This window comes from Apodemus sylvaticus, chromosome 3 (assembly GCF_947179515.1).
Source record: "Apodemus sylvaticus chromosome 3, mApoSyl1.1, whole genome shotgun sequence".
Taxonomy (NCBI): Eukaryota; Metazoa; Chordata; class Mammalia; order Rodentia; family Muridae; genus Apodemus; species Apodemus sylvaticus.
Window position 1 is genome coordinate 23,517,570 of NC_067474.1, and position 12,373 is coordinate 23,529,942.

Consider the following 12,373-nt stretch of genomic DNA (forward strand, 5'->3'; position numbering starts at 1 on the left):
TTAGTTTCTAAAGGAGAGAGAACAGACAGGAAAGATCCAAGGTCTTGGGAGATGAAAATTTAACGCCCCAGAACAGAGGAAGAGCAGGGATAGGAAAAGTGGGTTCTGAAAGTCACAACAGGGAAGGAGGGAAGCCTTCATGCTGCTAAGACATGTTGGTTCCTGTCACCTGCACCTCCTCGGACTGGTTTTCCCAGCAGAAGGGACAATGGCACTGAGGAAGGTGACTCGGAGACCCAGCTTTTTCAGGAGTGGCAGGAAAAGCAATGCAAAGGCAATTCTCAAGATAAAGCAGAGAGGGAACAGAGGTTGCAGTGCCTACCCGAATCTGTGGTATTTGAGGGGTAGGGCATGTAACAGGAGTGGCTGCAGGGAAGGGGACCCCAGCTACCGGGAGGTAAATGATGGGGAGACTAAAGGAAGGCTTGGGTTTAAAGACACTATAAGGCTTGGGGTTAAAGCCACCAGCACACTATAAAAATGTCTGAAAGAGAAGAGGCAATGGCTCAGAAGAAATTCTATGAGGGAAAGAAACAAAGCCAGGGGTCAGTTGAATCAAAGCCAGGGTCCAACAACAACAACAACAAAATGCATAAAAGAATCATATCTCCAGAGGAATGCAAAGATGGCGGATGGCAGAAGAGCTTGGAGAGTACTTATAGCACTAAAGGAAATAGAGGTGGTCACAAAGGCCACAGGAGCAACAGAGGTAAGTTACTACCCTACCTTTTGTATTGCCTCTGGCTGCTATGGATTCACATTGTGAAACATCATCTTCTCTTTCTTCTTTTCTCTCTTTACTAGTGCCCCGGGACAAAATGCATCCCATTAAACAATAAAAGATACTGCACTGCTATTTACAACAGTGTAAATAGTTCCTAAGCACTGTTGAGAAAAGTTCTATCCAGTGGGAAGGGGAACCTCTGGATACTTGTAATTACCTGGAAGTACTGACTGAGGGCATCCCAATTTAAGGCAGTCTTGATGGAAACAATAAGAGAAGGTGAAAGAAAAAAAAAGCAACAACAAAAAAAGTAAGCCAGATTCCAACCCCCACACAACACCATAGTCGGCAGTCACTGTACATCTCCTCTGCTGGCATTCATGGTGATTGTTGTGCACACATGTAATGACTATGAATTCTTTAACAGAAATTTGAAAAAATAAAGTCTATGTTGTTCTTAGAGAGAATTGCCTAATTTATGCTCTTTTGGCAACTGCTACAGAGGCATTACGACAAACACATTTTCAAAACATAATATCCACTATGACTGAAAAATGTATGCAAGACTTAAGCCAACATCTGTATCCATGGTTTTGCCACGTGCAGAACACATGCCTTTAGGAGGGCTCTGTTATGGCATCCAAGTAGTTCCGTCAGGTGACAGACCCTTCGGGCATATTCCTGTCCTTCCCACTGAGGTCAGGCCTAAAGAGACTGTGATCACTGAGTCCGAGACTCTCACCTTCCCCTTTCCTATTCTGGAACGCTATTCCAAATCCCAACCAATATGGACGACACAAAACCCAAATTTAAAGGGTCCAAATGGTAAATACTTTAAAGAGTATATGACAGGTTTACTTCAGTAAATATAAGAAAACTATGCCACGCTTGCCCTATTAAACAACATATGAACATAGTCACTGAATTCCTTGTTCAGTGTTCCAATATACATCCCAATTAATGAAAATTCTACAGCCCACATCATAGAAAGCATGTTTCATAATACAGAGCTAACCCAGAGTTTTCGTAAGAAAGGGCTCTTATACCCCTCTCCACGAGACACTGTCCAGCAACACGAGAAGCAGCAGAGTAGTGGCCTGGCTCTGCTTCCACGTTTCTCTAAAGTTGCCAATATTAAGAGAACTAAAATAAAATATAAAATAAAATAAAAACCCTGTAGTTAGAATAACTAAGGGTAAATACATCTCAACCCAGGTTCAAATACAGAAAAGGCTTTTCTTACATGTCTGGACAGGGCTATGCAGGGCAGGAACACTTTGTACAGAAAAAGGCTCAAGTGCAAGCTAAGCAAGCAGGAGCAGCCAGCACTCCACCACGCACGCGCGCGCGCGTGCGCGACAAATGCCTTCTGCAGGATCCCCAGGTGGCACACTGACAACCAGGCGTCTGCGTTAGTGATGTCAGCTCCGAGAAGAACCTCCAGCTTACATGCTGGAGCGCATTCCAAGGGAAAGAACAGTGGAAAGTAACCAAAGAACCACACACGATCTCCAGCTCCCCTTCCCAATTTAGCTGAATGTGAAACCAGAAAAGTGGCTCGGGACATGAGCAGGCAGGAGAGCTACTTTGAGAGCCAATGCTACATTGACAGGCACAGCACAGGTCAGTTTTTTCGATGATGAAAACTGAAAAGGCAGAGTTAACACAGTGATTTACAACTCTGTAACTAAATGAACACTCATAGACAGAGAATACAAAGTTGCCTTTCAAAGTCCACCCATAAATGTAAGACATGAAGTTAAGAAAATACCCATGAAACAAAATTACAAAATAAATTCACAACTTCAGGATATATAATCAATAACACTTAAGAAAAGTTACATTTGCTTTAGACCACATTTTTGCCAATAACTTTATTCTTTCTCATACACACACAAATAAGCCTTAGACACAAGTTGAAGGAAGTCAGAGAAGTCAGGGGTTCATCAGCTGCCTGTATTTAATCATCACTTAAGGTTTTTCAGATGCACTGACTGGAGGTGGTATAAAATTGTTGGAAGTTACCATGCTGCACACTTGCTTTGCATTTGGGGAAATGGGCATAATTAATTTCTGTACATGAAATGTGCATTAGTATCATGACAATACAAAACCTGATGAGAAATTAATTACAAACGTTTTTAAACACAGAAATTTAATTATTCATTCCTGACTAAAACCATCCACAGTTAGTAGACATGACATACAAACAAAACTGCTTTGAAAACCATTTCTCAGCCATTTGGGTGAGTGACTTTTATTGAGTTTAGGACCTAAGGTTCTGAATTTAAAACTAATAACCTTTGATTATTTCACAGCATTTAAATCCAAAATGAATCCAAAAGTCATCACGGGAAGAACTAGAATGACTTTAAGAACGATTATTAAGTGCTTGTATCTTTGAGTATCAGAAGCTTCTAACCAAGTCCTCACTGACAGAGTAAAACACAGTGTTTGAACACAAGAATGAGAAAAGCTCGTGACACCATTTAAGCTTTGGGAAGACCTGCCCCGTGAGTGGCACATGTGCCCACATACGAGAACAGAGACAATCAGAGAGAGAAGTGCTGTGTTCTGACTTCAGGAACGGCACTTCAGCCAGCATTTCATCATCCAAGAGCAAAAGGTGCTTCCTCAAATGGTTGATGCTCTCCTTACTAGAAGATAAATACATAAAAACAAAGAATATCTGGGAATGATACTTAAAATAAAATTGTCTACAACTCCAGGGTATTCTGGTTCAAAATGCATGAGGACCCAAAGCGAGCAGAATTTTAGAGGCTCTCGACTGGAGCTGAACACTCTGACAATCATTCCAAGAGCAGCAATAAACCTCTTGGGTGGCACACTACTCAGTCACAAGGGTGCACACTGGGGGCACAACGTCCTTTCCAGAAATGGATTCATATAGTGCTAATAACTGAGTTTGTATTACTGAGGCAAACTCAGTTTCAAAAGTCTAAGTCAAATCTATTAGTTGGGGACCACTTCAATAAATTTAATTTATAATTCTAAACATTATGTTATATATAACTCACAAATCAACAGGTAATAATTTAGTAAAAAATGGAAAAGCCTAATTCAGGATAGATAGTTTTAATATGTACAACATTCTCCAAGACGCACATTCACACTTTCCCTCTCTTAAAATAGGGTGACTTAAAAAAAATACAAATTACCTTCTCTAGATGTATACTTGAAAATAAAATTGAAAACAAATTCTGATTTCAGAGGTGGACATATTCAGACCTGTTAGCGTCTGAATTCAGAAACTTCACTACCCTAGGTCAAAAAACATGGGATTTTTAAATTATGTCAAAAGCACCATTAATACAGAACTTTAACAAGTTTGTAGGAACTTTTATGACTAGTCAATTCGCCTAAAGAAATTACAGATTAAAAAGTACCAGGTTCTTAAAGAGCCATCACTGTATAGCAGGCAAGTTAAAGGTCAACAGAGAAGCATTAGCTCATTAGTCATGCCAGAGATATTTTTAGAATCACTCCCATTAGGATTATCATCAAAGTGTGAGAAAGACAAGCATCAAGGGTTAAATACAACACAATTTCCAACTTAGTTCAGTGAATACATAAGTTGAAATAAAATGATACAGAAACCAATTATACTACCGAGAACATCATATCCAGTGCACTTTGTGAACAGCTACAGGAAGGAGGAATGCCACTTCCGGTCTGGGCGTGGGGGGAGCCAAGTGAGGGGCTAGCTACGGGGCTGTGCTGGGCAGGATCAGGATCACGTGGTTTATCTGCAGTCACAACTGCCCCACTGCATGCTGAGCCCTGCGTTAAGCAAAGGGGGAGGAGGAGGCGGCGGCTGCTCCGGTTTACAACCCACTGATTTCCGTCCCTGAGTCGAAGTTACTGATTATGCAAATCCAAAATGACACAGGTCTTTCCCTGAACCCCTTCATTCTGTGACGTACCATCAACATCATCTGCTGTTTCGCTTTCTTCTTCTTCTTCTTCTAGCATTTCAAAAGGAGTCATAATATCATAGAGAAATGAGAGGAAACCATAAAACCAATCTGAACTCTCCTCCGCTAAAATAGTAAGGACTTCCTCAAGAGAATCAATATTTTCATTACTGCCATCTTTGGTCAGGCCTACATAAGAATAAAGGAAGAGAGAAAGAGAAAACAAGAAGAGCAGTTAGGTGGAAAAAAATAAGCTTAGGCAGAGCGATCACAAAAGGGGCGTGTATTGTGGTCACAGATTTACAGAAAGATAATGCGGAAAATAAGGAAACCAGGTAAGATGCACACCTTCCAGTCAAGCCTCAATCCACCCAACAAACCTTATGCTCCTCCCAGCTCATAAGCAGGTCATCTTTTCCCCACTAGAGTCTTGGGCAGGAAACTGGCAAAGGGTATCAGCAAACTCTGTAGACAGTGATAGGAGAAAGTGATCCCAGAGAACAAAGCAAAGCTTCTGACGACCTCCCAATCTGCACACTGGTGAACCCGAGCTGGAGTAAACTGTGGGTGCTAAATGTAAGCTGCAGTGGATTGCAGCCTGCAGCATCTCAGCCTGTATCCATACACTCAAATACGGTCATTCACATCAAACGCCTAACTCGGTTAGTGCTATACACTCTTATAACTTATTCATGGCCCTGTAAGTTAAAATGAGCTGATGGGAATCCTCTCTGCCTACCTATCACCCTGAGGAAGGCTCTCGCAGCCACAGTCGAAGGGGGATGGTGGGAGAACAACCCTGACCCCTCTTCTTCTTGTCCATGAAAGGAGGCGTCCTTACTGCAAAGACACTTGATGTCTGCTGTTTTCTAAGCACTGCTCCCAAACATGACCCTCTGAATAGAAGAAATAAAGATGTAAATTGTCATGACCATCTCCAGTAGGAAATGACCTGGAGTAGGGAAAGACCCTTGAGATGTAAAGTCAGTTCCTTACACACTGAAAGGTCCCAGAATTTGAGGAAGGAAAGCAGGCGGTAGTTATGACAGGAAGAAATATGAGCACCAGAACCTCCAGAGACTTTGTCTTTGTAGCCAAAGCCTGGTCATTTCAGGTCATTTACAACACAATTTCTCCATGTAGCACAACTACCAGCAGTACGAACACACAAGAGATAACAGAACCCTGGCTACCGGTAAAGATTACAGTACCTTCTCTGCTATTGCCAACTGAAGAACTAGATGCTACCAGTTTCCACGTGTGAGGGGAAAGGACAGACACAAACTGCAGTTAGCATGTAATCATTTCTTGACAAGACCCAGGTATTTTCTCACTTAACTTACGTCTCCAGTTGCTCTGAACAGAGATCTGCATTTCCACCCAAGACATATGAGAACGCTGCGTCTCCCCACCTTGAATGCTACCACTGTAGCATTTCATTACTCCACCTTGTTTTACTTCATTATCCTCTGTGCTCTAAGTGCTTCACATCACTACGGATATTACTCTGTATAAGAAACTTTCCGGCTTCAGCATTGCAAGTGGAACTGATATTTGGACAGTGACCTTCCTACACAGCCTAGAGTTGTATGTGTCCTGTATATGGGCATGAGTATTTGTGTGCATCACATACTTTTGTGTGTGCATCACATACTTTTGTGTGTGCATCACATACTTTTGTGTGTGCATCACATACTTGCGTGTGTGCATACGTCGTAGTCAGAAATTTATGTCAAGCATCTTCTTCATGATCCGGTACTGAGCCTGGGAGGCCTTGGGGTTCACAGTGAGTTTACCTTGAATATGGGAGCCTAGGCAGGTTCTGAGTGAACCAGCACAGGGTGTCTCCCTAAAAGAGATCACTGATTAGGCTACAAGAGCTAGACACCAAGTCCTGAGGGATTGATTCTCCTGTTTCCACCTCCTGAGGATAAAAGAACTGCTGCAAGGGGATAACATTTGAAATGTAATTGAAGAAAATATCCAATAAATGAAGAGTATCAGATGCTGGATGAGTCCCATGCTCCTCACCCTCACGATGGCCTCACCATTCTCTCCTATCTGTACTTAGGGCTGAGTGCCTCCCCTCCGCGCTACAGCCACACCTGACAGGGGTCAGCTCCGTGCTAGCTGTAGAACAAAGGGGCAGGCATGCACCTTCAGACAAGGTTATTCTAAGCGTTACTCCTAGCACTGAGTCCCGGGACATTTCCTGCTGACAGTGTGTGAGAAACAAACACTTTGTCTTTTTAATTTTTTTGAGATTATAAATCAATTATATCACCTCCCCTTTCTCAGTCAGTCTTTCCTCCAAACCCTTTGGCTGCAGCTGCGCCCACTGCCTGCTGTCTTCCCAGTTCACTGCCTCTCTCTAATGTGGCTGCATATACAGGTGTCTACGTTTCATTAACACACTGAAACCAAATTCACTTGGACTTTAGACAATTTGGCCTAAAACAATAGGAAATTTTATGTCCCAGGGCAGGACATTTTCAAAGTACATCAGGAGACTAAGAATTAGTAGAATCAGTAAAAGTTATTAGTCTTGAGGAAAGCCTTAAAATGTGAAAGAAAAGCAGCATGTATGCAGATTTTCCACAAATTAGCATGATTTAGAGTTAGGCTTCAAACGCCGGGGAGAAACGTCTGGCATACGTGCCAAGCCCGTGGGCATTTAACAGGAACATTAATTACTGTGCCTCTCTGTAAGCTCGTCTGCCACCTCCATCACCTGCTTCCTGCCTGTATCTAAAACTCTGCTCTTACAGGCCAAGGTCTCATCCCAACAAGACAGAAAGCAAGGGGTGGTGTAAATCAGGACATGCACTGTAGCATCACACAGAGCAACCCAACTCTGTCCCAGGCACCTGCCTGTGACTGAGGTGCAACTAAGCTTTAGTCACCCCATGCTGGAACCCTCACCATCCAAGTCAGGAAGAGGTAAGTGTACCCAGTGCAGAGAATAAAGACCTTGCAGAGAGTGCATGGTGCCGGGTGCCAGCAGGCCTGGCAGCCCATCGGCATCAAAGTCATAATGCATGTGCAGACTGACAGCTGCAGACGGACAGAGCAGCTCCTCCGGAGCTCGCCCACCCTGGGACCCTGCTCCTGGCACACAAGTGGAATAAAGGGAACACACTGAGATGCTCACACTGTGTCTACTGCAGATAGCAGTTCTCAGTGTCACAGTTAACCAGCATCTGGGGTGTATGTGTGTGCATGTGTGTGTTTATATGCAATATTTTTATACTATAGTTTTTAAAAATACTTCAAAACATACTAAAGTCCTTAATATTAAAAAAAATAAAGAAGAGCTCCTGTGACATTATCCTTTAAAAGCCCCACTATTCAGAATTCACTTAAAGTAGTATCTCACATCAGTAAGATCATCTTTGGCAAGGAAACACTATCATTGTAACAGATTAGGGTGTTCCGTGGCTTTATCTCACTTGCCTAAAACTAACATCACCTGAGGAAATCAGAAAGCCATTAGCATTATTACATCAAGACATATCATGCAAGTTGTACAGTGGACTTGCAGCTGTAAATAACAAGTGCTACCTCCCACTGTGCATGAGGAAAAAGACATATATACCAAGGTAGGGCCAAATCAGAAGCTGTACTGCGGCTGACCATACCTAAAACTGTTTCGCATTAGAATTTGTTTAGAAGGAAGAAGATCTATCTAGGCTAAGCTGCTCACCTACTGTAATACCTTTCTAGTTCTTCATAATCATAAATTCACAAAATGGTTTATTTAGCATGCTATTAAACTTAGGGCATATATAACATCACGCCACAGCTACTGCTCTGCTAAATAATTTGATCTGAAGCTTTAATACATATTACTTCATACCAAGGGAAAGGAAATGAGCTGCTTAAAACCAGCGAAACCAGGTCACAGTACACAAAATCTGCATATTCAAATCAGCACTATCCTTCCTATTAAGACAGTACTTTAATCAATGAGGAAATACCGATCTTTATTTATTTCAAGAAAAACCGAGCTGGCAACATAATTACAAAGACAGAGAGGAATCCACTGACTGTCAAAACGAAAATGTGATTAAAACCCACAAGTTCAGGTTTTAATGTAAACATAACTACAAATAGGACATTAAAGATATTTACTGTCAGGGTTTTTATTTCAAAACTAACTTATGTAAACCTTGAGAAATAAATGTACAGTTTCATCTACGGTCATTTCACACTGAGCATGCAGCCTCATTTGGTCTCACCGTGAATGCTAAGCAGAGCCCTAATCAGAATTGAATGGAAGCAATTTACATCTTTCAGTCAGAATAATTTATGTCAAATGGTACTTTAAAAAAATCTGTTCCTTGTTTGGAAACATGCAGACATTACCTATATCTCTGAACACTCAGTTCAGAATATGAAATGCTTAAATCTGGAAACACAAATGAAGCTATAATTATAAAAATTTGTTGTGTTAAAAGCTATATGCTCTTATAAGAGCAATTTGAAAAGTCACAATGGAAAAATGCTCATTTAGTATATCAATAAAAGTGAAATATTAACTTGCAAAATACCTTCCATAAAATGTTTACAGTTCCTACAACTGAAAGGCCAGGAGAATGAATGGAAATCTGCAGCTGCCAGGCATGGGTGGGGGTGGGAGGTTGGGGGATAGAAGGGCTGGGGGTGTGGAGGAATCTCGAGGAAGTCCCAGAGACCTGGGATGAGGGAGGCTCCCAGGAGTCAACGCAGGTGACCTTAGCTGAGATACCCAACAGTAGGGACATGGAACCAGACAGGAGTCCCACTGGAGAGATAAGGACACCAACTCACTCACCAAACATTTGATCCAAAATTTGTCCTGTCTCAAAGAATTATAGGGACAAAATTGGAGCAGAGACTGAAGGAATGGCCAAGTAACAACTGGCCCAACTTCAGACCCATCCTATGTGCAGGCACTGATCCCTGACACTGTTAATGATACTCTGCTATGCTTACTAACAGGAGCCTAGCATAACTGTCCAATGAGAGGCTCTACCAACAGCTGACTGAGACAGATGCAGATACTTACAAATATTGGATGGAGGCTGGGGACCCCTATGGAAGAGTTGGGGGGAATGAAGGCCCTTAAGAAGATGGCAACCACATAGGAAGACCAACAATGTCCACTAAGCTGGACCCCTGGGAGCGCCCAGAGGCTGAGCTACCAACCAAAGAGCATACCTACGTGGGGCGGATGGAGGCCCCAGGCACATGTGTAACAGAGCGCTGCCTTGTTCTGCCTTAGTGGGAGAGGCTGTGCCTAATCCTACAGAAACCTGATGTGTCAGGGTGGGGAGTCCTACCCTCTCAGAGGTGAAGTGGAAGGGGGAAGGAGTAGGGACTCTGTGAGTGGGAAACCAAGAGGGAGGGCAGCAGTTGGGATGTAAATAAATAAATAAATGAGCAAATAAATAAATGAATATGTTTATGGTTGCTGCAGTTAATTATCAAAACAAAACCATTCTTTTGCCTTCAGTATCTGACTCCTGATAACAAAAAGAGAGAAAGAAGTGCACTTGCCTAATAAGACCTTGGCGTCATCCACATCAAAGTCTCCGTCGCCATCTGCATCATAGACTCCTAGCTTTCCTACAACAGGAGAGAAATGATAGACACAGGAACAGAGAGAAGACAAATTTAATAATGAACCATCTCTTGCTGCAGCTTCTAGACACCATAAATGTTACTGATCCCTCTCCTTTTACAGCCGCAAAGCCAAACTGTAAGAATACATTATCAAAGCTCACAGGCAGGCATCAACAGACTCAGGAAGTATGGAGCTAACAAAATTCTAAGAGACAAGTGAGAGGTTTTTCCCTAACAATACAGGAATATTCTAATCCTATCACTTCACAATAAGCTTACTATTGTCTCCAAAAATATTTTACATAAATATTAGAACATACATAAGAAAAATTTCAACCCATTTCTAACAGTCTAACAACTGTATATAATTTGATGTTTCTAAGGTGTACAACTTTGCTAAACTATCAACAGTCTATGCAAACCAAGCTTCAAATAAAGATCAGATATAAGTAAACCAACAGAGAGCATAAGTACTTTATAGAGTGAAGGATGAATAGTTTGACATTTAACAGTAAATTAATTTTTAAAAAGCATGCATCAACTTGAGGTGGTTTGGTGGGTTCTGGAAGTAACAGTAGATGAAACTGGAAGCAAAGTTGGTGAAACTTCCTCTTCCTTGTCAGAGGGCAATCTTAACGGTCACCCACTTAAAAATGTTCTTGGCAGTAGACATCCATTACTTAAGGGGGGGAAAAAGGAAGACTTAAAACGGAACAGTGAGAAACCAGGTTCACTTGGTTCTCACTCAACCATGGTTGTACACTGACAATGCCTTCAGGGCTCTTTCTATAGGTTTAGTATCTGAAATGAGTGAGAAAAAATATCTTGTGTCTGTATGGATGTGACACCTGTCAATAATAAAATTAATGGCCTATAGCTTAGGCATGAAAAAGGAGTGGGACATCTGGGAAGCAGAAAGGATTCTGGGAAAATGTCAGGCATGGATGATTTTCCCTAGAAGATGTGATAGACACATGATACCTGAGCACACGCAACCAGCCATGTGGCAGAATGTAGATTAGATTAAGTGGGTTATTTTAAATTATGAGCTAGTCAGAGAAGAGCCTAGCTATATGGCCAAGATATTTGTAAATATATTTTGAGTTGAGTCTTATTTTTGGGAGCATGGGGTTAGGAAGAATAACCAAACTAAACTTCAACCAGTAAATCTTATAAATCCATACCCTAGAAATTATTCTAAAATCGACATTGTTTAAAATTCATCACTGGATAAGAACTATGGGGAAAAAATCATAGTGCACAACAATATTTTAAAGAGCAAAAGTATAACATTCTTATGAAAAACAGATGGCAAAATATATTGTTTCCAGATCTTTAATTCAAAGTACAATTACAGCAGAATTTTGGTACAGAGCAAAATTCCCAGATCTAGTTTTGCTACACAAAAGTCTAACTTAGTACACACACAAGAAAACTGGTGAGAAAGCAGGGATGAAGATGGTATCCTTACTGCAAAGAAAACCAAAGTAATAACCTGTAATTCAAGTCTATGGATAGTATAGTGCTTTAATACCATTAAAAACAGCAAGTCACATCCTTCCTTAGACCATTATAAGGGGAGACTGGTCCTACCATTTACATTCTTGTTGTAGATGACTAAGTTAGGACGGTAAGGATGAGGTCTTAGAGACAGATGCAAAAACACTTAAGATGCATCTCCATGAGCCTACCTTGAAGTACCTCTGATAAGTTATAACGGAAGTCCTTTGCTTTGGCTGCATGCATATAAAAACACGAAAATTGTTATTTATCATTAAAAGTATACAAATTACCTAGCAACGCTGTATGTTAATGAAACCATAGTTTTTTTCTTTATGATAAAGTGTAAACATTTTTTAATCTATTTGGAGCCACTTCTGTTCATACGGTAAAAGAGAAAAACATCAATGAGTGACAGATCATATATAAGCATAGTGTGTTATTCTTTGTTCTTCACTATGACTGCATGAGAGGTCTACTGTAAGGGAGCAGGTCTTCAACACAACATTAGCTACTGCGTAGTTTTCTTATTGGCATGTCTGTGTCCTTAACTGGATTAATAAAGGGGACGGCCATGCTTCATAATTGCCAACAGTGAAAATAAATGTCT

At 41.2% G+C, this 12,373-nt stretch overlaps 1 protein-coding gene across 8 annotated transcripts in view; it reads right to left on the reverse strand.

The window, feature by feature from the left end:
• Asph (aspartate beta-hydroxylase) overlaps positions 1-12,373 on the reverse strand; it is a 225,844-nt gene that overhangs the window by 167,175 nt on the left and 46,296 nt on the right. For 7 of the 8 annotated variants that reach the window (XM_052176054.1, XM_052176053.1, XM_052176050.1 and 4 more), the window contains exon 3: positions 10,198-10,266. The exons of the other annotated variant lie outside the window; for it this stretch is intronic. In XM_052176054.1, coding sequence (XP_052032014.1) covers positions 10,198-10,266 — 69 coding nt within the window. The remainder of the gene's footprint in view (positions 1-10,197; positions 10,267-12,373) is intronic. 8 annotated transcript variants of the gene reach the window in all.